Source organism: Microtus pennsylvanicus, chromosome 5 (assembly GCF_037038515.1).
Source record: "Microtus pennsylvanicus isolate mMicPen1 chromosome 5, mMicPen1.hap1, whole genome shotgun sequence".
Taxonomy (NCBI): Eukaryota; Metazoa; Chordata; class Mammalia; order Rodentia; family Cricetidae; genus Microtus; species Microtus pennsylvanicus.
In genome coordinates, this window is record NC_134583.1 from 42399797 (window position 1) to 42426838 (window position 27042).

At 51.7% G+C, this 27042-nt stretch overlaps 1 protein-coding gene across 2 annotated transcripts; it reads left to right on the top strand.

Annotated features, from left to right (window-relative positions):
* The first annotated feature begins 2201 nt into the window (after positions 1–2201).
* Stard10 (StAR related lipid transfer domain containing 10) lies at positions 2202–27026 on the top strand. Of its 2 annotated transcripts, none has more exons than XM_075971623.1 (7): positions 2202–2354; positions 2719–3038; positions 23712–23859; positions 24365–24468; positions 24897–25014; positions 26333–26385; positions 26539–27026. In XM_075971623.1, the coding sequence occupies exons 2-7, from the start codon at positions 2832–2834 to the stop codon at positions 26767–26769; spliced, it is 861 nt and encodes a 286-aa protein (XP_075827738.1). In that variant the 5' UTR covers positions 2202–2354; positions 2719–2831; the 3' UTR covers positions 26770–27026. The 2 variants fall into 2 exon arrangements, with proteins under 2 accessions (XP_075827738.1, XP_075827739.1); XM_075971624.1 differs by lacking the exon at positions 2202–2354 and adding an exon at positions 2420–2552.
* Positions 27027–27042: the final 16 nt, after the last annotated feature.

Consider the following 27042-nt stretch of genomic DNA (forward strand, 5'->3'; position numbering starts at 1 on the left):
TTGGCTCTTGTCATCTGCCTCTTCCTAGCAGGTTGTCTTCGCCTCAGGTTGGCACCTTAGGGTAGGGTGCCAGTGTGTCCTTCTGTCAGGACGTCCTGACAGCCACCCCTGCTCTCATCCCAGCCTTAGCTCCTCACCACTCCGGACTGGAAGGTGGGCATGAGAGCTTTAGTACCTTGTTGCTGCTATCTGTCCAGATGCACGTTACCAGGGCCAAAAAAGCCACCAGGCAACAGTCAGTTCCTGAGGATCCAGTTCCCAAAGCAGCTTTGGCTTTACTGGAGTCCCCTTTGTGCCTCCCATCAGCCTGGGAGTGTTGATAACACAAACAGACTCTTGGGGAAGGTAGACTTGGGTAGGGGAGGTTCAGACACTCAGCGCCTGAGGCCTCCCAAGCCCAAAGTCAGGCCCCAAAGCCACCTATTCATTCCCAGACACTTCTTCTGAAGTGAGCTGTGTGTGTGTGTGTGTGTGTGTGTGTGTGTGTGTGTGTGTGTGTGATTAGCTGACCTCCCACGCTGCAGGTGGGAGGCCCTAAGGTCATTGCACAGGTAGGTGTGAGGGACCTGCAGGCTCTTTGTTTTGTCTTTAAAGAAGACTCACTTGATAGAATGCCTCTCAGGGTCACTTGCCATCGGCTACCTGCTTGCCTCTTATTATTTTTATTTGTGGGTACTAACCACAAAGTTAGAGCCTCAGCCCTGATTTATTAATTTATTGTCATTTGAGGCAAGGTTTTATTTTGTTGCCTGAACTGACTTGAACTCTATGTGTAGGCCAGGAAAGTCTTGAACTCTGTAACTCCCTGCTTCAGTCTTCTGAGCAGCTGGGATTCCAGGCCTGTGTTACCACATCCAGCTTCCTGCTCACTTATAAATGGCACGCTTTACAAACATCTCAGAGCCCTGAGCACTTCAGGAAAAAAACCACATCTATTTTTGAACCCTCAGAGCTGATTCCTCAGCTTTTCCTTAACACTGTAAGAAAAGAACTCAGCATGGTGAAGCCAGGGAAGGCACAGTAAGGAGCTCCCCTACCCCCCCCCCCGGGGGGGGGCAGAAGTTCAGTGCTCAGCTCTAGTGGGACAGCCATTAGTTCACTCTGGCACTAGGTCAATGGTGCTCACTTATTACTCCTATTATCCAGAGGAGCAAGCACATCCAAGACTTTCCTTGTCTTTTGTGGCACAGGACCAGTGACAGAGACAGACTGTCACACTCATACTAGTCTGGCCTCAGAAAAATTGAGCCCCCAGCCTCAGTTCACATCCAGCAGATGGGGCAGAGCCGGCGCAAGGACCCAGAGGGCCCGGGCTCTCAGGATGGAGGAGTGGATGGGTAGAGGAGTTAGCGATAGATCTCACACCAGGCTGTGGAGTGGGGCTCTGGGCCGCTCTGTTCAGCAGGAGGAGGGATAGGAGAGCTCCAGGGTTCTGGGTCCGGAGCTCTGGAGAGCTGGTATGGTCTGGGAGGTGTGTGCACATACGGGTGGGAGCAAAAGAGGGGTGGGCGCTGAAAGCTGCTCACCAGGGGTTATAGGAGGTCCTGGTTCAGGACTTTCTCAGGCCAGAGTGAGACTTGAGTGGAAATTTTGTCAACTTTTGGCCAGTCTGTGAACCTTGAGCCCTTTAAGTTGGATCAACTTCCGGCTGGGGTTGCACACCCTACTGGGAGTTAAGTTTATAAACGCTCTTGGTTGTTGAGGGTTGCAAGTCGTGGGCATCTCTAAGTTACTGAAGGACTGCCATCCCTATCCCTACTAGTTAGTCTCTCAATTGTCATGGACGTGTGTGTCCACTTTGAATCTCTGAAGTGTGTGTGAACAGGCTGAGGTAGAAGCGAGTACCTGCAAGGGTGGGAGCGGGGAGGAGGGAAGCGGCCCACAGTTAACTTCCAGAAAACGTCTCTGCACCTTGTCCTCACTCTGAGAGCCCATGTTCTTTTGCTTCTTCACTACAACGGTTACTCCTCACGAGTCCCCAGCCCTCAGTTGGTCTACAGCACCTCCCGGACCTTGCCCCTTCCCCGGGACCCACGGGGGCGGGCGCTAGGACCCAGCAGGGAGGGGCGGGGCGGGGCTCGGAGCTCCCGCAGCTCTTACCTCCGCAGCCTGGAAAATACCGAGCGCGGAGAGCGGAGCCCCTGAGCCCGGAGCTTAGCGCGGTGGGGGGAGGAGGGCAGAGGGGGCGCGCGGGGCGGGGGGTGCGGGCGGGCGGGGCGGGGCCGACGGCGGGACCCACTGCTCCTCCCCCTAGGACCCCCGCGCGGCCCCCGGTCGCCCGGGCAGCGGTGGCGGCGGCGGCGGAGGAGCTCGCACCCCGACCCCGGCGGGCCCCGTCAGAGAAGCCGGCACAGGTGAGACTTGGCCCCCACGCCCCGCCCCCACCACGGCCCCGCGCGGCTTGCTGCCGAGTTAGTTGAGCGAGTCCGGCCAGCACCGCGCGGGGACTCCATGCCAGATCCGCACCTGCGATCCCCAGGGTCCTGCCCCGCTCCCGCGGGCTCCTGCACCCGCTACGCAGCAACCCCGCTGCTGCTCCAGCGAAGTGTGAGGTGCTCCTTGTGGGAGGGTGTCCCTAGTGACTGTCCTGTGCCGGTCTACAGCCCCTTCGCCCGGGCCAGCACCTGCCCTTCTTGAGCTGTCCGCCGGCCCGGGACCCCGAGTAGCCCCACCCGCGCCCCCAGCGCACTGACTCTGGTCCCCAAACCGGTCTTGCAGGTCCCAGGAAGGTGGCGTCAGCATCTGCTGCCGTGTCGACGTTGTCGGAGCCTCCGCGGAGGACCCAGGAGAGTCAGACTAGGACCAGGGCCCCGGGCCTTCCCACCCTCCCTATGGAGAAGCCAGCTGCCTCAACGGAACCCCAAGGGCCTCGGCCCGCCTTGGGCCGCGAAAGTGTCCAGGTGCCCGATGACCAGGACTTCCGCAGCTTCCGGTCAGAGTGTGAGGCCGAAGTGGGCTGGAACCTGACCTACAGCAAGGCCGGCGTGTGTGTGTGGGTGCAGGCTGTGGAGATGGATCGGACTCTGCACAAGATCAAGGTAGGATTGCTCGATGGTACCTGCAGCCTCCACTGCTCCCTAACTCTCTCGCAGTAGACTTCTTGTCCTGAGTCAAACCGGGGGCCCACAGAGGGGTGCATCTGGACCCAGAGCCTCCTACTGTAAACCAGGAGGAGGTATGGCAAACTGAGGCCCAGACAGCGCATGTGGGCATGACTTCACTGCACTCTAACCCAGGCATGCCTGCATGTTTGGGAGATGGGTGGTGGCCAGGGGAATAGTTTCTCTCAGGGAGATCGCTTCCAGAATAACTTCCACTTGGACCCCTAGGCAGGAGAATGCCCCCTTTGCTCCTTCACTTCTGGCTCTCTAGTCTGCGATGGGTCTTCTCTACTTTCTGCACTCTTGGGTGCCAAGGATAAGATTCCTTCCTGCTTGGTCCTTTGAGTCCTCCCTGTCGTCTTTGAGTCTCCAGCAGGCCTTTAGGACTGTGGTTGGCAGCTCCTGAAGACTCCCTTGCTCTGAGCCACACTGGAGGGTGAGCTGGGGGAGACAGGGACTTGGGGTCGAGGGAAAGCAGTTGTGTACTCACCAGCCCCTCACAGCCATCTCCCCTCCTCCCAGTCCCATGATTCTCTTCTCTGTCATGACAGGGCAGGCTTGGGGTTTGATGAGGCAGAGATCTTGGTCTAGGGGCCTCAGTAGCTGTCCCTCACACGTGTGGTTTTGCTGTGTGTGAGTGCTGCGTTTCAGGGTGTGAACTTCCCTTTAGAGGGTTCCTGAAAAGGCTCTGCCTTCACACCCTTCTGCTGCTCTGGGTCAGGTGAGGATGCATTCCTGTTCTTAGAGGCCAGGGCACTGGATTGAACAGGGTCCCTCCTGACCTCACACCAGAACCTGAGGTGCTGGCCTTCCCTTCTAGTACTATGCTTTTCTGCCTTGACTTAATCATTTACAGCTTTATCCACCTGTCCTCACACGATTGGCTTCCTGTTGTCCCTTTGCCCTCTGTGACTGTCTCTGTACGCCTTGGACAACTGACTCTCTCTGGGTTTCTGTGTATACCTCCTTCCTCTGAGTCCTGTCCAAGCTTAAAGGCCCTGGGCTGGAGCTCCTCCAAGGCCTAGCCTAGGTCTGAGCCTGAGGGACGAGGAAGGAAAGGGCAGCTGGCAGTGCCAGCGTGTTGCTGCCCGCATGCAGGCTTCTCTCCCACAGCATCCGCAGGGACGTGATGTTGGGGAAAGACAGGAACAAAGTGAAAGGTGGTGGCCTGTGGCTGAGAGGGTGGCAACCAGGAGGATGCAGGGGCTGGGAATGTGGCTTCCCTACAGGGCTGGCTCTCTAGGGCGAGAGAGAGAGAGAGAGAGAGAGAGAGAGAGAGAGAGAGAGAGAGAGAGAGAGAGAGAGAGAGAGAGAGAGAGAGAGAATGGGGGGATGGGTACTCCTACCCTTTGTCAACAGGGCGGAGCTGCCTCCCCCATCTTACTTGGTTAATGGATAAACGCAGCTTTGCCCAGGACAGGAGTTGGCAGGCCTAGGGACCAGGCTGCCTTAGACAGACTCTTTGTGGCTAGGTCGGACTTGAGAGTATTTGAAAAGCTGTGGTGTCATGGGCTTCTGGGCAGAACATACTTTTTTTCCCACACACACATTCCAGTACTTCACCTGCTGAACAGAGACTTTTGTACAACCTACCTGGTAATCCTGTCCTCCTTCAGTGGGGTGCAGGTGAGGATCTGAGGACCAGAGAACCCCAGGGGCCAGCACATGGTCACATGGCTATGTCCCAAGAGAGAGCATGGAGCCTCTGAGTCTAATCTTTTCTCTTAACTCTTCTCTCATACTGCCTCCACCTCAGTGTTTCCCACAGTAGAGGAGGTGAGCAGAACCCAAGCCCAGGGGAGCCGTGACACCTCAGCTATGGGTGTTAGCAGTGGCCAGCCTCCATCCCTAGTCCCCTCTGCGTGGCAGTTGGAGCTGAGTGATGAGCAGAGGTCTCTGAGTTTCCTGTCCCTAGATTCCAGGACTTGCAGTTGCCACACAGTTAACCCTGTTCTTGATAAGTGCCCTGCTCCTGGCCAAACATTTTCCCTTGGTTATCTGCTTTAGTCTCACGCCAGTCCTGGGTAGTCACCAGTCTGTCTCTTACAAGCAAGGGCATCGCACAACTGAGGCAGGAGAGCAGCCCAGGCCAGCCTGCTCCAGAGTTGCTGGCCCTGTCAGATGAGCTAGCATCCTTAGGCAACAGTGACCTTTAACCCCATCAATAACTCTTTGAAGAACTGAAGGACTTTATGTTCTCATCATCCCATTCTTGATTGATGGATGGCAAAGCTAAGGCCCAGAGGGGTGGGTGACTCTTGCCAAGGTCAGGTAGAAGCCAGAGCCCCAGGGATCACTGGGTCATTTCAGGAAGCTGGGACTCAACCTCGGTTTTTTGCTGAGATTCTGCCCACTGTCCTCCGCTGTCTCCTGCACCAGGGCATGCCCTGTGCCCTGTGATTGTGTGTGTGTGTGTAGGGGGATGGCACATGCCTATTTACTTGATTGATTTTATCCTGCTCTTCTCCCTGTCTCTGTGTCCAAAGGTCCCTGGAAGCCACCATAGCTCTGGGTCCAGCAATCAGAGCCAGGACAGAGGACAGGGGTTGCTGGAGGCCGCCCCTACTCTCTCCCTCCCTCCTGGCCTGGTTTCAGGCCTGGGCTCTGGGTAGTGGACAGGAGGCAGACAATGCTGCCTGCAAGTCTAGGCCCAGTACCAGAAGCAGATGTTGAACATGGACCCCAGAGAGCAGAAGACTGATTAGAACCCAAACACAGGTTTCCCAAAAGCTGTGAGGAACAGAAAACATTTCTCAGTCAATCAGGGAACTATCTGAATAAACTAACTTCTGGTATTCTTTTGCTGTATTTGAGTGAGGCATGTCCCTTCCACTCTGGGCTGTCTGCTCATCTGCCATTGCACCTTCCTGATATAGGGATTTCTGGAGAGATGCAGGGCAGCCCTGGCCCTTGTGCTCTGGATGACCTGTGCCCGGGTCTTCTGATGCCTGCTGCGTTCCTCTCCGTGCCAGGCAGTGGACGACTCCTGGGTCCTTCCCACGTTCTCAGACCTTAATGGAGTGTGGGATGATGGTTCTAAGTGGGCCTGGGGCACAGGTGTGTGAGCACGCACAGAGGCAGGGGTGAGCCTAAGAGGAACCAGCACCTGTGCCAAGAGCAGACTGATGTCAGAAGCTCTGGGGACTCGGAGTTGGAGCAGAGGGGAGAGAGCTCTGAAGAGTGTATGACTTCCAGGTCAGGAGTCCTCTCTCTCCTTTGGAGGAAGTCTAGGTGTCCCCTTCTGGCCCTGACCACTGTCTGTCTGTCCCATGCCATAGGCACCTGGAGGACAGTCTCTCAGCCAGTGTCCAGAAGTGCTCATCTCATGAGCCTTTTCCTGTCTCCTATGACGTGGGCTCACTCAGGATCTCTGAGGACCTTTCTCACCCTCAATAGTCTGAGACACATTGGGCAGTGGTGGCGCACACCTTTAATCCCTGCTCTCAGGAGGCGGAGGCAGGTGGATCTCCATGAGTTCGAGGCCAGCCTGATGTACAGAGTGAGTTCTGGAACAGCCATGGTGGTTACACAGAGAGACCCTGTCTCGAGAAACTAAACTAGAAACAAAAAAACAAGCAATAACAACAACAACCACAACAACAAAAGTCTGAGACTCAAAGCTGTGCTGGGAAAGACAAGGGGTTGGGTGCATAAGTCCAGGGCTACTGCCTATTATTTTGTCTTTTTAAAAAATGATTTATTATTTTTATTTTATGTGCATTGATATTTTGCCTGCATGCATGTCTGTGTGAGGATGTCCGATCCTCCTGGAGGTAGAGTTACAGGCAATTGGAAGCTGCTATGTGGGTGCTGGGAACTGAACCCAGGTCCTCTGGAAGAACAGCCAGTGCTCTTAACTGCTGAGCCATCTCTCCAGCCCTAATTTTTTTCTTGCTGAGCCTGCTATCATCTTGTGGGGTAGGACGCATCGATCCAATGGAGCAGATATGGACAAATGGAGCCTTGGAGTTGGAGTTCACTTGTGCAAGATCAAATGGTTAGAAGTGGCTGAAGGCCCTTCGTCCTTCCCCCAACACACACATGAAGTTGCCTTCTCTCTGTCCCTTGGCCTGGCTCTGAGTCCTGTTGGGCCATTCTGTCTCCAGAACCCCATGGAGACCCAACCTCTGTCCTTGGGTCTCTCTGTGTTGTGTCATTGTGAGAGGACACCTTGGAGGGGACCCAACTGGGTAAAAGTCCAGTCCTTATGTGTGATCAGAGGGCCACTTTACCTTTCTGGGTCTGTTTTCTTACCTGTGGCGCAAGGCTGGGAGCTGATATAGTTTTAGGATCTGGAGCTGGGGAAGTTTAGGCCCTAGCTTGGCCTTTGCCTCGTCCATCTCCACGGGACGTTGCTGGACAGGTGGTTTGTAGAGGTGATGAGACTTCACTGCAGGGCCTGGGGGAAGGATGGCCAACCAAGGCCTTGGTGGTCTGTGCTCAGAGGTGTGCACTCTAAATCCAGGGATGGCACTGAGGAGTCCCGTCTTGGCTCTGGCCTTCCAGAGCTGTCCCCGGGACCAGAGCCCAGAGAGGTACTCACGGAGTTAATAGTTGTGCTACGGGGAAGGTGGTGGCTGGAGGTATTGGAGATGCCATCCTGCTCCAGGTGCCTGCTTGAGTTGAAGCTGCACAAGAGAAAACATAGGATTCAAAGTCTCGACTGAGTGGCCCCGGGCAGACTGCTTCCATTCCTCGTCTGCTCCACGTGGATAGGAAGGGTCAGCTTGCCGGATGCTCAGTCAACACCACTGGATAGCCGCTCTACCTAGGCCCGTGCTGGAAGTAGGGACAGTCAGAGCGGCCACTGAGAGGGTTTCCTGGAGCACAATGCCTAGGTGGTGGCTTGGACTGGAGAGGGAATAGGAGTTTGACAACATCGGCAGCATTCTGCACAGACACAGAGAGAGGGAGACAAGACAGGACACTGGGAAAGGTACCCTGGTTGAGAATGGAGACTAGCAAGAGGTTAGAGAGGCAGGCCAGGCCTCTGGCCATCTGGAGTAGGTGCCTCATGGTACCAGAGTTTTGCTGTGAGGAGAGGCTGCTGCGGCTGCATCTGTCTGGGCAATGGTGCTGGGTCTAAACTGCAGCAGGGGCTGTGGGCAGTGTAGCGTGGGGTCATCCAGAAAGATCAAGGGATGACAAAGTGTGCGCTGTGATTTGCCCAGTGGTCCTGACAGTGGGTGGTCTGCCTCTGGCTATGTCCCTGTTGGGGATAAGGGAGCTCTCAGCTCCTAGGCTGACTTAGTGCCCTCCACACCCAGTTCCCCAGGCTCCTGCTTTTAAACTTTAACGAGCCTCAGCTCAGTTTCCAGGCGAGAGTGTTTAAAGTTTCAGGAGACGAGAGAAAGGAGCGAGCCCTGGAGACAGCTGGGTTCTCTCCTCCTTTGTGCCTCCACACCGGGCTGGACCACCTGGAGCCAGAGCCCTGGGAACCCTGGCCCTAGAGGCTCTCTGTGGAGGTCTGGGACCTAAGCTGGGCCCCTCTAGAGTATTCCCACAGGCCTGGGTGCCAGGTTGCCAACCAGCACAGATGGGAATAGAACCCGATCACTGCCCAGACCCCTTACCTGGGACAGCTCAGACTAGGTGTTGGGTTGTCGGTATCCCCAATCCTCTCTTCTTCATGCCCTCTTCCAGCGTTCTGTGTGAGGTAGATGCTGCAGGCCCCTGTAGAGATTAAAAAACATGGGAATGAAAAGCTCCTTACAAATACACTCTTGTCACCTGCCGGCAAACGGAGCCTGGGGCTGGTGACTCCGGGCAGCTGGCACTGTTCTCTGGGGCGATATTCTATTTATTTATTTTTTTTACATTTTATATGTGTATGTGCACATATGCATACACACGCGTATGTCAAGGCAAGGGATGCATACAGAGGACAACTTGCTGACGTTGGTTCTCTGCTGCCATCATGCAGGTCCCAGAGGCTGAACTCCGGTCCTCAGTCTTGGTGGCCTCACTGCCGATCTCTGGACTTCACATACTTTTTAGCCTTTTGCCTTTCAGCGTGGGCTCCCAGACCACAGGCGCATGCCGCATCTCTAGAATCTTTGTGTCCCGGGACAGGTATCCCAAGAGTCCACACATTTAAGGAGTGTATGCTCTATGCCAAGTATTATACTATGTGGGAATTTGGCATAAAATCACCCTTTTTTCACCCTGTTGTTATGAGGCTCATACCCTGACAGGGAGCCAAGCAAAACAGAAGCAAACAGCTGAAGACGATACCAGAGGGCGGCTCTGTTCTGAGCACAGGGTAAGGTGGCGGGGGTGGAGGATTCTACGTCTGGGCTTCTGTGTGTGGAAATGGATTGTGGGTGGCTGTGTGTGACAACCTTCAGACGAATGAGCTCCCCACAAGCAGGTACAAGGTTCCCCAGTGCCAAGCAGGCACCTGAGAAGTTTGGGTCACCCCACACTGAATGCATGTGTGTGCCAAGTGTGAGACTGTGTGTGTTTCTGTGTCTGGCATTACTCTTTGTGTGAGTCACACCCCCTCACTGCAGGAACAGAGTTGTCTCTGATCCAATTATGTCTGCTCAGCTGTCTCCTGGCAGCTCCTGCCCCCTGGTGCAGCTCTGGCTCTGCCATGGCTTTCCCTTCCTGCTTCTTTGTCTGCCTCTGGCCTCGCTCTGGGTCTCGGGCCTCCGTTTTTTAGCCTTGACTCTGTTCTTTTCTCCCTGCCTAGTAGCTGCCTGGGTCGCTGATAACTCTACTTGCCTCTTTTCCTTTCTATTTTTTTCTTTCCTGGTCCCAGTTGTTTATTCATCTAGCAAACTCCTTTTGCTGTCTGCCTGCTCTGCCAAGTTATTGTGTTGGGGTTATAGAGGGAGATGAGACCTGGGCCCTCCAGAGACTCCAGGCCTGGTGGAGGAGAATGGAAAGCCTTCAAAGAGTGCTGGTGCAGAGCCTTGGGCTGAGACCAGTGACTGGGGAGAGGGAAGGGGATGAAGCAGTGCTTCAGCAGGGAGCAGTGCCTAGGCCCAGCCAGCTCTGTGGGTTCCCAGATGGGGCACACTGAGGCTGAGGAAGCAGGGAGGCAGGACAGTTATATTTGACCCTGAGGCTCTCTAGCTTGGCAGTGCCATTGTCAGTTCCAGGGTTTAGAAAACTCCCTGGCTTCAGGGGACCAGTTGACTTGGAAACCTGGAGACTTGAAAGAGGATATGGCTACAGAGGTCAAGCAGAGATGGTGGGGCCTTGCCAGGAAGGCTGTGGTGCAGCAGAGCTAGGAAAAGGAGAGGAAGCAATTAGTCCGGAGCCAAACTCGGGTTCCAGACACTGAAGGGAAACAGGTACTTCGGACAGCAGCTAATCAGCTAGCACTGGACACGGGGAGCCCAGTGGCCTGGGGCCTGGCTGGGGCTTGATGCCCAGAAGGCTACTGAGGGAGCATCTGGTGCTTGCTAGGTCTTTAGGGACATCGTCCATGGTGGTCCCTGATAGCCAGGGGAGTGTTTGTCTCTGTGTTCAACAGTAGCCCTGGTCCTGTCTTGTCTCACTTTACTGGGCTCCTCCTCCTTCATTTGTCTCCCCCTGTCCTCACCCTGCTTTGGAAAGCCAGAGGAGCAGAACAGGAGGTTCTCTGCAGCCTTCGTCACTGCTCGGAGCTGGGCCTGTTGCTGAAGCTGAGGCGAGGATGTCCAGGGAAGCTGCTGGAGACCCGTGGGAGGGAGGGTACCAGGCAGAGCAGGGATGAGTCATCCAGGCCTGGATGGAGAGCAGCAAGGAAGGGCCTGGGTAGGCCCTGCAGGCAGCTCTGTTACCAGAGCGGTAGGACACCCCTCCGCCACCTGTCTTGGAGGTAGTGAAAGTTGAGTTGCAGGTAGTTGCTGCCAGACCCCTTTACTTTAGAGGAGAAGGATATGGGGACCAATGGCCATTTTCCAGGTGTGAATACTGAGCTGGAAGAGGGGATCAGAGACTTTGTATCTCTGTCAGCATGTGTGTTGTTCTCCAAGCAAAGCCTGCCCCAAGATTCTCTCCCCATTCCACCCATACCCCATAAGCCCTAGCCTCAGGCATGGACAGTCCTCATCTGGCTAAGTGCTGGCTTTCCTCGCATTCCTTGGTTCCTGCAGACCAGGTTCAGGGGTGGACGTCAAGCTGCCATTCACTAAGGGACACTGACTTTCCATAGAGCGGGCACAGAACCCGGCACAGCGGGCACTCCATTAACAGTTACTGAATGGATGGATGAATGAACGGGCTGAGTACCCACGGGACAGCTCCATTTCCTACCTTAGCCTCATTCACTCAGGGGGACTCAGGTTACCTCGGGCAGCCGCGTGTGCCTTCTCCTCCCCTAGGCCATCCGTTTCTGGTTCCCAGTTTGCACCGGCCTCTGCCAAGAGTTTCTTCCCCTTTCACCTGAGTACCATCTGCCCGCCTGGCTTTCTTTTAGGGTTTAGCTTTGCCGTGTTTTCCTTTGCCTGTAGTTCCTCTTTCTTCTGTCTCTGTCGGGACCCTTCAGGATCATCATTACCTGTTCCCGCGCTGACCCGAGAGCGGGAAGCCCTTCTGGTTTCTACTCCTAACACAGAGTCAGTCTCTGGCAGACAGTGGCATGGGAGCTTTCCAGATAACCTAGGTATCAGCCCACGGGCCTCAGCCCGTGAGCCTTGGCTTCCAGGTCCAGGGAACATCTTCTTTCTTCTTTCTGTTCTTTTCTCCCCTCCTCCCCCAGGAGAATCATGATTCATAAGGCTAGAAAGGGCAGTTGGGGCCAGACCCCTGGGGGAATTTAAATCCAGGCGGAAGAAGCAGTTGGTATATAATTGGGCAACAATGAAAGTTTCTTTAAACAACAATTTTATTGCCAGCCTGTGATGGTGCACACCTTTAATTCCAGCACTTGGGAGACAGAGGCAGATGGATCTCTTGAGTTTGAGGCCAGCCTGGTCTACAAAACTAGTTCCAGGACAGCCAGGGCTACACAGAGAAACCCTGTCTGAAAAAAACAAAACAAAAAAGGCATGTGCCACCTGGCAGATGTGCCCCACCAACTACCACCTTGGCCTAGACAGAACTTCTAGTTAGGACACTATTTTTTTTTGTTAGGTCTCACTGTAGGCAAGCTGTCATCAAACTAATTTATTCTACTGCTTTAGCTTCCTATGTACTAGGATTACAAATATGCAAAATGAAATGGTGTTTTTCTATTTCATAAATATTATTGCAATAGTAAGAAGAATCCAAAAATTATAACCTAGAGAAGAGGCATATTTCCAAAGTTGCAATTATTAGGGATGCTGAGGCAGGAGGATCACTTATACTCGAGTTTGAGGCCAGTCTGGGTAAATGGCAAGAACCTTGTAGGGGCCGGCCCGGTGTGTAGCTTTCCGGCACTTGGTGGAGTGCTTGCCTGGCCTGTGCAAGCATGGCGCTCTGCGTTCTTCTCTCTGTGCATGGACTGGATGCAGCGGCACACGGCTGCGGTCTCTGCACTTGGGAGGCACAGATAGGATAAGAAATTTGAGATGATCTTTGGCTATGGAGCAAGTCCAAGGCCAGCCTGGTCTACACGAGACTATTTCAAGAAATTTTTTGTTGTTGTTTTGAAAAAGAAACACCGTCCACCCCAATCCCTGGTTTCCTGAGGGGACATCCCCAGCACTCCTTCCAGCTCTTTTTCAAAGGCGTAGGTAATCCGTGAACATAGTAGAGACCACACACAGGGTTCCGTTTTGTCTGTTCACGTTTGCATTGGCGGAGTTATTAATGCATGAACATTCTGGCAGCTGCTTTCTCCTAGGCCTGTTCTGGGCTCTGAGGGCTGCAGAGCTGTCTGTGAGGCTGCCCCTGTCCTGGGTGCAGGGAGGGAGGGGATGGCCAACACGGCCCTTGGTGGCTTGGTAGTCGTCAGGGTGGTGTGTCATTCTGAACTGGACTGGGCTTGCTTAGGCTGTTCTCCAATATAATTTTCTAATTACAAATGCAATAATATACTCATGAATATTGTAACAGAACTTTTATTTTTTTCCCCAAGTACTGGGGGTTGAACCCAGGCCCTCGTGCAGGCTAGGCAAACACTGCCTCCTACCTACATCCTCAGTTGGTTGTGTGTGCACAGGTGCACCTGTATGTGTGTAGGCACATGTATGTATCAGAGACCAGAGAGAAACCTTGGCTGTTATACCCCAGATACCATCTACCGTGCTCTTTCTTCCTCTTCTTCCTCCTCCTCCTTCCTTTCTTCTTCTTTTGTTGCTCTAGTGTCTTTGATTGGCCTGGAACTTGACAAGTACACTAGCCTGGCCTGTGAGCATCAGGAATCCAGTTGTCTATTTCTTGTAGTGCTGAGATTACAAGTGTGAGCTACTGCCTTAAAAAAATCATTATTAAATTTTATGTGTATTGGTGTTTGTCTGCACAAATATCTGTATAACATGTGCCAGAAGGCCAGAAGAGGCATCAGATCCCCTGGGACTAGTGTTGCAGGTGGTTGTGAACCTCCAGATGTGTGGTAGGAACTGAACCTAGAAGAGCAAGTACTCTTAACTGCTGAGCCAGCTCTCCAGCACGCTCCCCTCACCCTAGGCATGCTCCTCCCTCCCCCAGCAACCTCCACTTCCATTTTAACATGAGTTCCAAGGTCCTGATTCTTGAAAATCAAGTATTTTGCCAACTGACCCCTATCTCCAGCCTCCCAATCTCCTCTTTAGCGTGTGTGTGCATGGGGCCTGTGCCCTCCCCTGGGAGCGTGTGCGTGTGTGGAGGTCGGAGGCGTGTAGCCGGTGTCTTCCTCTTTGGCACTCTTAGTTTTTGAGACAGGGTCTCACTGAACCCCTGCTTGCTATTTCAGCTGGGCTGGCCGGCCAGCGAGCCGCTGGGATCTAGCTGTTTTCGTTGTGCAGTCTCAGGTTGCGGTGGCTTTGGCTTGGGTACCGAAGGTCTGATCCCAGGCTTCCGCTTGCGTGGCAGCGCTTTCCTGCTGAGCTGTCTTCAGCCCTTTCCTTAGCCTTTTTTTTTTTAAACTTTTTATTTTGAGGCAGGGTCTCATTAAGTTGTCTAGGCTGGCCTTGAACTTCAAATCTTCCTGCCTTAGCATCTCAAGTACCTGAGATTTCACAGCTGTGCCAACAAGCCTGGCTGCCAAATTGTTTTCTAGAATGATGCAGTTAGTTGTTCTTGTCACTGTGTGAGATTCTTGTCCTTAGGTGGGAGGCTGCCGAGAACCTGACCCAAGGCCTTGTGCTCATCCTGTCACTAAACTACTGGAACCCCAGTAACACTGTAGTACGTCCTTATAAGAACCCCAGTAACACTGTAGTACGTCCTTATAAGAACCCCAGTAACACTGTAGTACATCCTTATAAGAACCCCGGTAACACTGTAGTACGTCCTTATAAGAACCCCGGTAACACTGTAGTACGTCCTTATGAGAACCCCGGTAACACTGTTAGTATGTCCTTATAAGAACCCCGGTAACACTGTAGTACGTCCTTATAAGAACCCCGGTAGGGGCTGGAGAGATGGCTCAGTGGTTAAGAGCATTGCCTGCTCTTCCAAAGGTCCTGAGTTCAATTCCCAGCAACCACATGGTGGCTCACAACCATCTGTAATGAGGTCTGATGCCCTCTTCTGGCCTGCAGACATATACACAGACAGAATATTGTATACATAATAAATAAATATTAAAAAAAAAAAACCCCGGTAACACTGTAGTACGTCTTTATAAGAACCCCGGTAACACTGTAGTACGTCCTTATAAGGACCCCGGTAACACTGTAGTACGTCCTTATAAGAACCCCGGTAACACTGTAGTACGTCTTTATAAGGACTGGATAGTTCATATATTAGGAGGTAGATTCCTGTGTTAGTTTATAGGTATAAATATTTTTCAGATTATTATTGTCATTATTATTATTTTGTATTTTAGAGACAGGGTTTCTCTGCTCATGGCTGTCCCGGATCTCACTCTGTTGACCAGGCTGGCCTCTAACCCAGAGATCCGCCTGCCTCTGCCTTTAGAGTGCTGGGATTAAAGGTGTGCGCCACCATCTGGCCAGATTATTACTTTTTTGTTTGTTTGTTTTGGTTTATCGAGACAGGATTTCTCTATGCTTTGGGGCCTGTCCTGGAACTAGCTCTTGTAGTTAGTAGACTAGGCTGGAAAAGCGAGCCACAATGAGGAATCTGTCAGCTGTTCCTCCCTTGCCAGCACATCCTCCAGAATGGCCTAAGAACTGCACTGTACGTCCCTTAGCCAGCACCTCCCACTGCCTGCGTGCTTCCCGCAATCAGCAGCCTGTGGACTCTGGTTCTTCGCTCCGGTACTGTGTGGCCCGGGTCCATCGGTGTACTTCTCTGGGCCTGTTTAACATCTGTAAGATGGTGATTGCTGACTCAGGCTTGGAAGGTTATGGGGTGATATGTATGAAGGACAAGAAACCATGACCTCAACAACTGCTAAATTTGAGCTTCCCCAGAGTCCACGTATAGATGTGTCTGTCTGTCTGGTTAGTGAGCGCTGTCAGTGAGTCAGCATGTGGTGGTGTTTGCTGAGCTGGTGGCTACCCTCAGGGCTGTGATTGACTTGGGCCTTAGCTGGGGAGTCTTCCTTTGATTTGAACCTGGCTCTATGGGAAGTGTTGCTCAGGTGTTTTATGTTGAGAAGTTAGTGGAGTCTTCCCTCACCTTTTTCAGGGCCTCAGTTTCCCCAGTGGTGGTTGTCAGAGTCGTGGTCAGAGGCATAGTCTGTTTCCCAAGGGCAGGACTCTGGGGACCACTGTTTGAAGTCTACATGGGCTTGCTATGTATCTGTGCCCTTTTACTAACCATTGTCCTGGTCACTGGTTGTTCAGAGCAGGGCAGAGCCTCTTGGAGGTGACCATTGCCCTCCCTCAGTGTGGAGCCTGCGGCTCCGATGCTGAGTGCTGGGACCAGGGAGCCCCTTCAGAGTCCTGAAAGAGGTGAGGGTAGCCTGAGACACAGCCTGTGGTCTCCTGCCTGACATGACACTCTCTGCCCACCCCCCAGCCTCGCTCCTAACCCCTGCTTGCTCTGTACTGTGAGTTTTCATCCTGGCATCTTTTACTCTTTTACTCTGCTTAGGGGCTTCTCTTTGGGAACTGGCCTTAGGCCTAGCTTGTCTCTGATTGGTTACTCACTCTCTGCGTTGATTCTAACAGGCCAGGCACCCATAAGGTTCAGGAAGCTGCATAGGAGGCTGGAAGGGCAAGGGCCAGGGTAAAGCAAAGGATCTGCCAAGCCACAGACTACGAGGATGTGCAGGCGGAGGTGGTCTTCTGGCATGGAGCCCTGCTGGGTGGGAACAGCGACTTTACAGATGTTCACTGCATGCTAGTTAGATTCCATACCCTATCCCATCCAGTCACAATGTCCTAGATAGATATTATTACTGTCCTTAGTTTTTATGTGAGGAAGCTGAGGCTCACGTGTTAAGTCTTGTGCCTGGAGGAAGAGCTGGGATTAGGCAGTAAATTGCCTGCCACAGAGCATTCCTGACTGTCCCCTGGCAGTCTTCCTTGCTTATCCAGTGACTTCTGCTGTGGCTGTATGGGTTTGGGGTGCTCACCCAGTCATGGGGATCCCCACATCAACAAGATTTGGAGAGAGTGCTAGGACACTGCTTGTAGCTTCTCTGGTGATACTTGGTCCTCCTGGGACTCACTTGTGATATGGTAGCTGTCACACACTGCTGTATCCAGACTTTGAAAGCTTTGCAGCCCAGCAGGGCTCCTAGGGGAGTTAAGATTTGCAGGTGAGGGGCCTGGGACCCAGCACACACTGTGGCACTGCCGTTTGGGTTGGTATGGAAAGACGCTCGGCCCTTTGCCGCAGGCCACAGATGCCCGTGGACACACCCGACCTGGCCGCTCTGCTGCCTCAGGCTCACCCCTCTCAGCAGCAGCCAGCAGTCTTGCCTTCCCAGCCACTTTCCTCTGCAGTTGCTTTCTCTGTCTTAAAGGGCCATACCGTGTCTGTGACAGCGTGGTCCCGGAGCGTGTTTGGGGTGCTCTGTTCTGTGATGGCGTGGTTCCAGAGCGTGTTTTGGGGTGCTCTGTTCTGTGATGGCGTGGTCCCAGAGTGTGTTTTGGGGTACTCTGTTCTGTGATGGCGTGGTCCCAGAGTGTGTTTTGGGGTGCTCTGTTCTGTGATGGCGTGGTCCCAGAGTGTGTTTTGGGGTGCTCTGTTCTGTGATGGCGTGGTCCCAGAGTGTGTTTTGGGGTGCTCTGTTCTGTGATGGTGTGGTCCCAGAGTGTGTTTTGGGGTGCTCTAGAGCCATAACAGCTCTGATCTCAGAGTCTGGCAGGAGGATGGTGTTTTCCAGGCAGTGTTGGTCTTTTCCATCTGGATCTGGGTGCTGCAGGGTCAGGGAGTAAAGGAGGGGTAAACCTGGCCCCAGGGAAAGCATAGTCCTGGGTTGGACTCCTACATTTGAAGCTGAGATGTGTGCCCATTGTCCTTCCATCCTCATTCTCCAGTGTGACATGTTTGAGAGCTTGCAAGGCCAAGCCCGATTTCAAACTTGATTTAGAAAAGTTCTGGTTAAGAAATAGGAGGAGGGAGAGGGTCTATTGAGATAGCTCAGCAGATGACACTTGCTGCTACTTCTGAGGGCCTGAGTTCAGTTCCTGGAGCCCACGTGATAAGACAAGTAACTTATGTAAGTTGTCCTCTGAGCTCTGCATGTACAACACACACACATGCACACGCACACATATACCCCATTATATATAGATATACATACATATTTATTTGTCTATCTCTGTCTATCTATCTGTCTGTCTGTCTGTCTGTCTGTCTATCTGTCTATCTGTCTATCTATCGGCATAACAGAAGGTTCATCAGTTAAGAGCAGTGACTGCTCTTCCAGAGGACCTGGGTTTAATTCCAATTCCTAGCATCCACATGGAGCAGTCCTCTGTAACCCCAGTTCCAGGGCATCTGATGTCCTCTTCTGGTCTCCATAGACACCATGGTAGTGCACAGACATTCAAGCTAAATACCCACACACATAAAATAATAATTTAAAGTAATGTAAAAATATTTTTAAACCGGGTGGTGGTGGCACATACCTTTAATCCCAGCATTCTATTGGCAGAGGCAGGCGGATCTATCTCTGTGAGTTCGGTGTCAGCCTGGTCTACAAGAGCTAGTTCCAAGACAGACTCCAAAGCTACAGCAAGGCCCTGTCTCAAAAACCAAAAAAAGGAAAAAGCCAAACTCCTAGAGGAAAACTTGGTGGTCCCTGCCTGTAATCCATTTGGGAGGTGGTGGCAAGAGGATCAGGAGTTTAGTGTTATTTTAGCTACACAAAAATGTTGAAGGAAGGTTGCTTGTTTGTCCTAGCCACTCAGAACCAAAATAATCACACAGAAACCATATTATTTAAATCACTGCTTGGCCCATTAGCTCTAACTTCTTATTTGCTAACTCTTACATCTTAATTTAACTCATTTTTAGTAATCTGTGTATCACTACGAGGTCATGGCCTACCAGCAAAGTTTCAGTGTGTTTGTCTCTGGCAAAGGCTCTATGACTTCTCTAAACTCCACCTCCTTTCTCCCAGCATTCAGTTTAGTTTTCCCCACCTACCTCTAAGTTCTGCCCTATAAACAGGCCAAGGCAGTTTCTTTATTCACCAATGATATTCACAGCATACAAAGGGGAATCCCACATCACCTCCCGTTTTCTGTTTAAATAAAAAAGGTTTTTAACTTTAACATAGTAAAATTACATATACAAAACAGGTATCAAGCAAGAATTACAGTTACAATATTTATATCTACTTTATCTTTTATCATAAGTAAGGAAAACTATAACTATAAATTCTTCAACTCATCAAAGACTCTCCAGAAGGATATAATATTACATAAGTAAGCAGGAATTGTATTGTAAGCAACTTCCAAAACTCTAGAATTGACAGAAACATCTTGCTGCCTGAACAGTCACCCAAAGTTCTGTATCATTGGGGCATCCATCTTCAGCCTACAGGCCCATAGTATCCAGCAGATTTTTCCACAAAGCAGGAAATTTCAAAGACAGTTCTGCCTATATTGGCAGTTTGTCAGTCACTTTCTTCTGTATCCTGCAGAATGTCTGGCATACTCTTTCATGAAGCAGGAACCCCAAAGGATGGTCTCACCTTTAGGCAAGTTCAGCAGTCATTTCTCTGTGGGTCCTGTATATCTAGTTAAGCAGTCCAGGCAAGAGCAGTCTCTTGCCCAAATGGTTAGCTAACTCCATAAGGAGCCTCTTCAGCGCCCATCTTCCTCTTTAAGTAATTGGTGCTGTCAGTAGCAGATGTGTCTCATTGTCATGATAAGTCCTATGTTCTTAAAACATTTTAAATGCCATATTCTGTAGTCTTTGAAAGGTTTGAAGAATGCCTATCCATCTGAAAGACATCTCTGTACATCTAGAAAATATAACATGACTACAAGCTTGATTATTAGAGATGCCTATCTATTAACCTATATTTCTTAATTACACATTACATTTTTAAATGGACTGACAAACACAATACCTTAATCAAGAGCAGAAATATACATATAACAAAACCTTAAATTTGTATCAATAAACCAAGATCCATACCAATGCAAAGTATTCATCTCTATATCACAGAAAAGCCAAGCACAGTGGCATAGCACCTGCTGTTCCAACCCTCAAGAGGCTCAGGCCGGAGGAGTTTGAATTCAAGGCTAGCCTTGGCTACATAGCAAGGCCCTGTCTCAGAAAACAACACCAGAGACACTTGTCACCCACCCTCACATTCAAACAAAAGGGCATAGAGCTGGCTTGGAATCCCTGCCCAGCTGCTTTCTTGATATATGCTGTAATTTTCTTAGTCTTCTGCTCCCCAGTTCTGCTTCGCAGCACAGGAGGGATGGAGATTTTTTTGCACCTTCTGAGGCTTCTGCAGAGAAGACTGGGTGCTAACAGTGATGGCCGTGTGGTCTTTGCCGACGTCTGCAGTCCTTTTTCTCCCCATCGAATCTCTCCCTGTCCACTCACTCACGTACTGTTGTCTCCCAGTCTGGTACAATTCTCGTCTTCTCTTGACATTCAGAATTGTGGTAGTTACAGGCCTGTTCCCTCCGCTGGGTTTGTCTGGTGTTTTTCTTGTGATCAGTGTTGTGCCTCTTGGTGGAGGTCCCACCTAAGTGTTGTCTCCATTCTGTCCCCTGCACCTTGCCAGGGAACACATGATTGTAACTTGACCCATTACAAACCTACCATCCTCTGTACTATGAAGCCCCCACCCTGCCCTTTGTGTGTTTGAAACTGGGGACCTTCTGTACACCATGCCCCAGAAACTTGAGCCACTCAGTACACCGTGCCCTTTTCTGGCTCTGGGCCTTGGTCCTGACAGCACTCTGCCCCCGCACTTGACGTGTGCATGCATGTGCACACATGTGTAAAGCCAGAAGTTGACATTGAATTGTCTGTCTTGATAATGCTCCACTTTGTTTAACGAGGCGGGATTCATCAGTGATGCCATCACTGATTCCGACAGTCCAGCTAGTCAGCTTGTCCTAGGAATCTCCTGAGTACTGGGGTTGCCAGAGGCCCACCACACTGCCCAGCATTTACGTGGTGGTGGGAGTCGTACTTAGGGTCCTCACACTTACTGAGCCATCTCCCAGACTCTTATTTTCCCTTGTAATTAGTAAGTATTTGATAGGCAGCGCCTTGAAACTATGCACATAATCTGTTTTTAATCATACATTGCATTTATTTAGCCGGACCTGTATATATTTGGTTTCTGTTGGGGTCAGCACAATCTGTGGCTATCACTGTTTTCACCACTCACTTCAGCCAGCTTGTCCTAGATGTAGCTCATGGCAGAGTCATCAGCTGCCCTAGTTTGCCTGGAGTTATGATCTCCCAGAACTTGTGACAATAGAGCTGGCTCTCATGTCTGCTGCACAAGTCCTTTCTCTGCCATTCTTTGAGTGCCTCCTTCCCTTCTGGCATGAAGATGTCCCAGGCTTATCCTAGACTTCCCATGGCGTAGCCCAGGAATCACCCATTTCTCCAAGCAAGCAGATCTGTCTGGCTATCTAGTGGCTGACAGCTAGAACTCTTCATTCTAAAATGGGTCTCATTCTCAGAATGGAGCTATGACCTGGAGGACTTTTTTACTTAAAAATTTTTGTTATTATCTGGGCATGGTGGTGTACATCTTTAATCCCAGCACTCAGGAGGCAGAGGCTGGCAGATCTCTATGAGTTTGAGGTCAGCCTGGTCTACAAAGCAAGGTCCAGGACACAGAGAAACCCTATCTCAAAAAACTAAAGGGAAAAAGTTTGTTATTGCTGAAGCACTATTAATAACATTTCAGAAAATCAGAAATACAAATGAAAGGGAAATAAAACATTGCACTCCTATCCATAGACGGCCGCCAGGGCCAGCCACCTGAGAGTCGTGTGTCTCAAGCTTTTTATAAGCATAGATTTTCCTCGCTGCATTTTTCAGTTTGTGACATCCTTTTTTCTTTAGGGGGCAGGATTGCCACCATTTGTTTCTATAAATTTTCAGTGTATCTAATACTCAGATCACCTTCAGGTTTCTCTAGTTGTCCCCAGACGTCTCTTGTAAGGCGGTGCACGGCTGCTGTCATGCAAGGCACTAGAGGCCGAGACTGGGAGGTCACACATTCAAGTCCAACCTGGGCAATTTAATAAGATCCAATTTCAAAATAAGTGCAAAGAGACCTGAGGATTCATCTCAGTCATAGAGCTTGTCTTGCATGCACGAGGCCCTGGATCAAATCTCTGGTTAAAAGGAGGAGAAAGAGGAGGAATGTTCTATTTACAGCTGATGTTTAACAACCCAGAGTCACACTTGGTGATGCCCAGGGCTGCACAGATGGCTCAGTGAGTAAAGAGCACTGGCTGCTCTTCCACAGGACCAGGGTTCAGTTCCTAGGCAGCTCACAACTGTCTGTAACTCCAGTTCCAGGAGATCTGACACCCTCACATAGACATACATACAGACAAAACACCAACACACATAAAATAAAAGTAAATCATTTTAAAAAATGCAAGTTGGTAGTGGCACGCACCTTTGATCCCAGCACTCAGGACACGGTGGATCTCTGAGTTCAAGTCCAGCCTGGTCTATAGAGTGAGTTCCAGAATGGCCAAGGCTACATAGAGAGATCATGTTTTGAAAGATCCAAAAACAACAATAACAAAAACCCAAATGGTGAGCCAGGCACCGTGGCTCAACCTTTAAACTCAGCACTTGGGAGGCAGAGGTAGACAGATCTCTTGAGTTTGAGGCCTACCTGAGCGAGGTCCAGGAAAGCCGGGACCACACAGAAACCGTATCTCAAAACAAAACACCAAACAAACATCGTTATGATGTCAGCCTGACAGAAAGGACAAGGTGGGGAGCCTCGCAGTGCCCAGCACCTGTTCTTATGTTGTCACTTAGCTTGTTCCTCTGTGACCTTTATTGTAATCTGAAGGGGTGTGTAGGGAGGGCATAGTGAGTTTCTTGTACTTAGAATCCTTAGCTGGGAGCAGCCTATTATGGGCTTTCATGGTGCCAAGGCCTGTCCCGGGTGAGGAGGGAGGCGGTGCTGCCTTTCCTGTAGCTGCATGTACTCTGTCATGGGTAGAGAGTAGCGTGTGTGTGTGGCTTTCCTCTGTCGGATGAATATCAGTTCTGAGAGAACATTATAGACCACACGGCGGAACTGTTGTATTGGCCGTGGGGCTTGAGCTCGGGGCTTGCGCTCTTGGGGTGGAGCAGAACAAGGACACGAATCTCACCCTTTGAATACAGATCCTGAGAACCCTGGTTCTCTCTTTATTTGCTTCCTAGACATAAGAGCTGGATTAAATCCCAGCCCTGCTACTTAGCCAGCCAGGTGACCTTGGGCAGGTACTAAACCTCTTTGAACCTCAGGTCTCTCCTCGGCTTTCTTAACTGGCATAATCATCGGAGGCCTAATAAAGCAAGATACTCTTGGCAGTTTCCTCCCCTAGATGGGAAGCTCTTTGAGAGCACAACTAAGTAATAGGGAGACGTCTGAGGATAGTCTCCTAGCCGGGACGACAGGAGACGTCTGAGGATAGTCTCCTAGTCGAGGATGACAGACAGTTCGTTATCTAACCCAGGCCGACCTTGAATTTGGGATATCCTCTCGTTCCAGCCTCTCAAGTTCTGGGATTACAAGAGTTTTTTGAATCACACACATGCGCACGCACACACACACACACACACATAGTGGACAGGTGGTAAGGTCTGTTTGGGCATTTGATTTTGAATCACGCACATGTGTGCACACACACACACAGTGGGCAGGTGTAAGGTCTGTTTGGGCATTTGATTTTGAATCACGTATATGTGTGCACGCACACACACGCACACACACACACACAGTGGCCAGGTGGTAAGTTCTGTTTGGGCATTTGATTTCTCACTTAGTGTGTCCCTATCTCAAGCTCCTTATTAAATTAACTGTGAGCTTCTGCCCACATGTTGCTCCCAGGGGACAGGGAGGGCAGACATAGAGATTCAGTGAGTGGGAGCCTGGATGGTTCTGAAGAGGAGACTGGGCTGCGCTGGTCGGGGCTGACTGTCCTTTGGTGTAAGAGACCCTGACCACCATGTCTTCTGCAGTGCAGGATGGAGTGCTGCGACGTGCCAGCTGAGACTCTCTATGACGTCCTGCACGACATAGAATACCGGAAGAAGTGGGACAGCAATGTCATTGAGACTTTCGACATCGCCCGCCTGACTGTCAACGCCGACGTCGGATATTACTCTTGTGAGCAGGCATACAAGACTCCAACCCCCTCAGCTTCCCACCAGGTCTCCTCTAACTTCCCCTCCCTGTGGTCACTCCTGTGGTCGGGCTGCTCAGAGACCTGCATGCTGAGACAGAGAGCTGCCCCCTCCTGTGGCGTACAAACATATTTTCACTCATGTACACACACGTGTATGGGGACCTCTGAGTGCATACGACTCGTCGCCACATGCCGTGTACCACAGAGACACATGTTTATGCACATGTGATCACAGTACTGTCTGTCTTACAAATATATTCACATATTCAGATACATCGGAACAATAAGGTAAGGGCTGTGGGAGGCCCTGAGGGATAGGGTGGGCAGAGATAGCAGGACAGGGTTCTCCTGTGTCCTCCCTGGTTCCACATAGTGTCTGTGGTACCTGTCTAAATGGGGAGGGCTGGCAGTTCACAGGATCCCCAAGTCTCCCTCCCTTACCAGAAGATGGGCCAGCAGCCTGGAACTGTTCCTTGCCCTCTGCAGGGAGGTGTCCCAAGCCTCTGAAGAACCGTGATGTCATCACCCTCCGTTCCTGGCTTCCCATGGGCACTGATTACATCATTATGAACTACTCAGTGAAGCATCCTGTGAGTTGCCCTCCTGGATGTGCAGAAGGATGATGGACAGGGCAGTGTGGGCAGAAAGGGTGAGGGTGTGAACTGGTGTGGCTGGCCTAGATGTGGGGGAGCAGGAGCTCCATGGCAGGACCCTGGAGCAGGAGAGAGGGCAGGTGAGCCTACACAAGGGCTGAGTGCCCACAAACAATGAAAACCCTGACTTAGCTCTGTACTGTGCTGATGGCACAGACACAGCTGTAAGAGGGGCAAGGACAACCTGGTCTGATTCTTCTCCCTTAACCCTTAGATTAGAAGCCAAGTGATGTGAACAGCTATGAGTCTGTGCATGTGTGCACGTGTGTGTGTGTGCGCGCGCGCGCGTGTGTGTGTAAGTGCATGACTTTAAGGGTTCCTCTGCCCCCACCCAAATCTCACCTCCCTGTGTCTTCCATCGCCAGAAATACCCACCTCGGAAAGACTTGGTCCGAGCCGTTTCCATCCAGACGGGCTACCTCATCCAGAGCACGGGGCCCAAGAGCTGTGTTATTACCTATCTGGCCCAAGTGGATCCCAAAGGTGAGGGCTTGCCTCTGCAGTCCATTAACGGGCGCCCACCCTGTACAGGACATGAACTTGATCTGCCAGGCCATCTGTTAGGAGCCATGCAGTACTGGGGGTGTCTATATTCACAGCTAGTAGTTTGAAAGGACCTACGAGGCAGGCATTGCTCCTTCCAGGAACTTGGACCCATCCTGCCCTGTCTCCTTCAGCCACATCCCAGAGGCCTGGGTTTTCCAGGCCTGACCTTTCACCTCACTTCCATGACAGCTGAGCACTCATCTGCCTCCTAGGCATCTTCCTCCGCTTATCTTCTAGACACTGGAGATTTGTGTTCAACTTCCAGCTTGCCAGCGGCCTCCCAAGATCCACCCTTTCTTCAGATCACCTTTGCCCAGCTCTTGCCGTTAGCTGGGGCCAGCTTCTCCTTGTCTGGTCCCAAACCCAATACTTATTCTCCTCCTGTGTCACTCTTTAGCCCAGGCTGGCCTTGAGCTCATCACCATCCTGCCTCCAGCTCTAGTTGCTGGGATTGCAGGGCTGTGCTAACAAACTCAGCCCCTGGTTCTTACCTTTTCACCCTCTGACATAGCTCCTAGCCTATTGTTCTTGGTACTCACCTACTTTGTTTGTCCAAACCAGCTACCAGAGGAAACAAAAAAACAAAAATCTCTAGTTTCCTCTGACTCACCCGCTTAAAATGCCACTGTGACTCTGTTGCCCTGAGTATAGCCTGAGTCTCTGCCCAGGATTTCTGCCACCTCGATGTTCATACAACCTTTATCCTCGCTAGCTGCCTGCACCTCTCCTTCCTCAGTGCTCCAGGGATGCATGCCATGACCCTTCCTCTGCCCCCAATTCCCAGAGGCCTACTCCCTGTTTGTGGGCCCAGCCCCCTCCAGCAGACATTGGCTAGTCCAGGGTGGGCATCACAGCGGGGTGAGTGGGGTTATACCCTGTGTCTCTTGGCCCGTAAGGAGCATACAGAGCAGGTATCTGGGAGTGAGCCCAATGGAGAGCTGGGCTAGGTCAGGCTGGGGTGCTGGGTTTATGGGGTCTTAGGAGGCCCAGAAGGACAGGCAGGAGAGAGGCTGAGCACCAGGGGCAGTCCTGGGTTATCAGTGTGAGGGGAAGAAGGTGACGGGCTGGAGCTTGGTAGGTTAGAATACTTGTGGTCACCTAAGACCCTATGGTTTCTTCTCTGCAGCTGGAACTCGGCAGAGACAGTAGAGGGGACTTGAGAACATCATGGAGGAGGAAGGGGTGGCATCCCTGCAAACTCTGGCAGTGGGTGGGGCTAGGTGCTTAAGGTCACCTTTTATCCTTGCCCCCACAGGCTCCTTACCCAAGTGGGTGGTGAATAAGTCATCTCAGTTCCTGGCTCCCAAGGTAAGTGGCTTTGAACTTTGGACATGGGGGAGGGGCAGAGTTAACTCTGGTTGATGAGACACTGGGGCTGCTGCGCACCACCGGAGGGTACTGGAGGGGTGTGGAGAAGTGCTGGCCTCTAGGCCCCCCTAACAATGTTCACGTGGCCTACAGGCCATGAAGAAAATGTACAAGGCCTGTATCAAGTATCCCGAGTGGAAGCAGAAACACCAGCCACACTTCAAGCCATGGCTGCACCCAGAGCAGAGCCCGCTGCCTAGCCTGGCGCTGTCAGAGCTGTCCGTGCAGCATGCGGACTCCCTGGAGAACATCGACGAGAGTGCTGTGGCAGAGAGCCGCGAGGAGCAGCGAGCAGGCAGTGATGACGACACCTCACTCACCTGAGTACAGCCCCTCTGCCAAGACCGAGACAGGACTGGGGCTGAGCCCTGGGGCACTGGGCCTTCTGCACTTCCTCCCTTCCCCCACTGGCCTTCTGGGGGCACTGGACTCCTGCTCAGGTGGCTGTGGCCTGACTGGACATGGCCCCAATAAACAAACCACACAGCCCCAGCCAACTCTTTCTTGTGCCTGCTTCTCATCTGCCCAGCAGACGCCTTGTTCTACAGTAATTTTCCTTAATACTATTATTGCTCACTGGACCTTTGTATCGCAGGC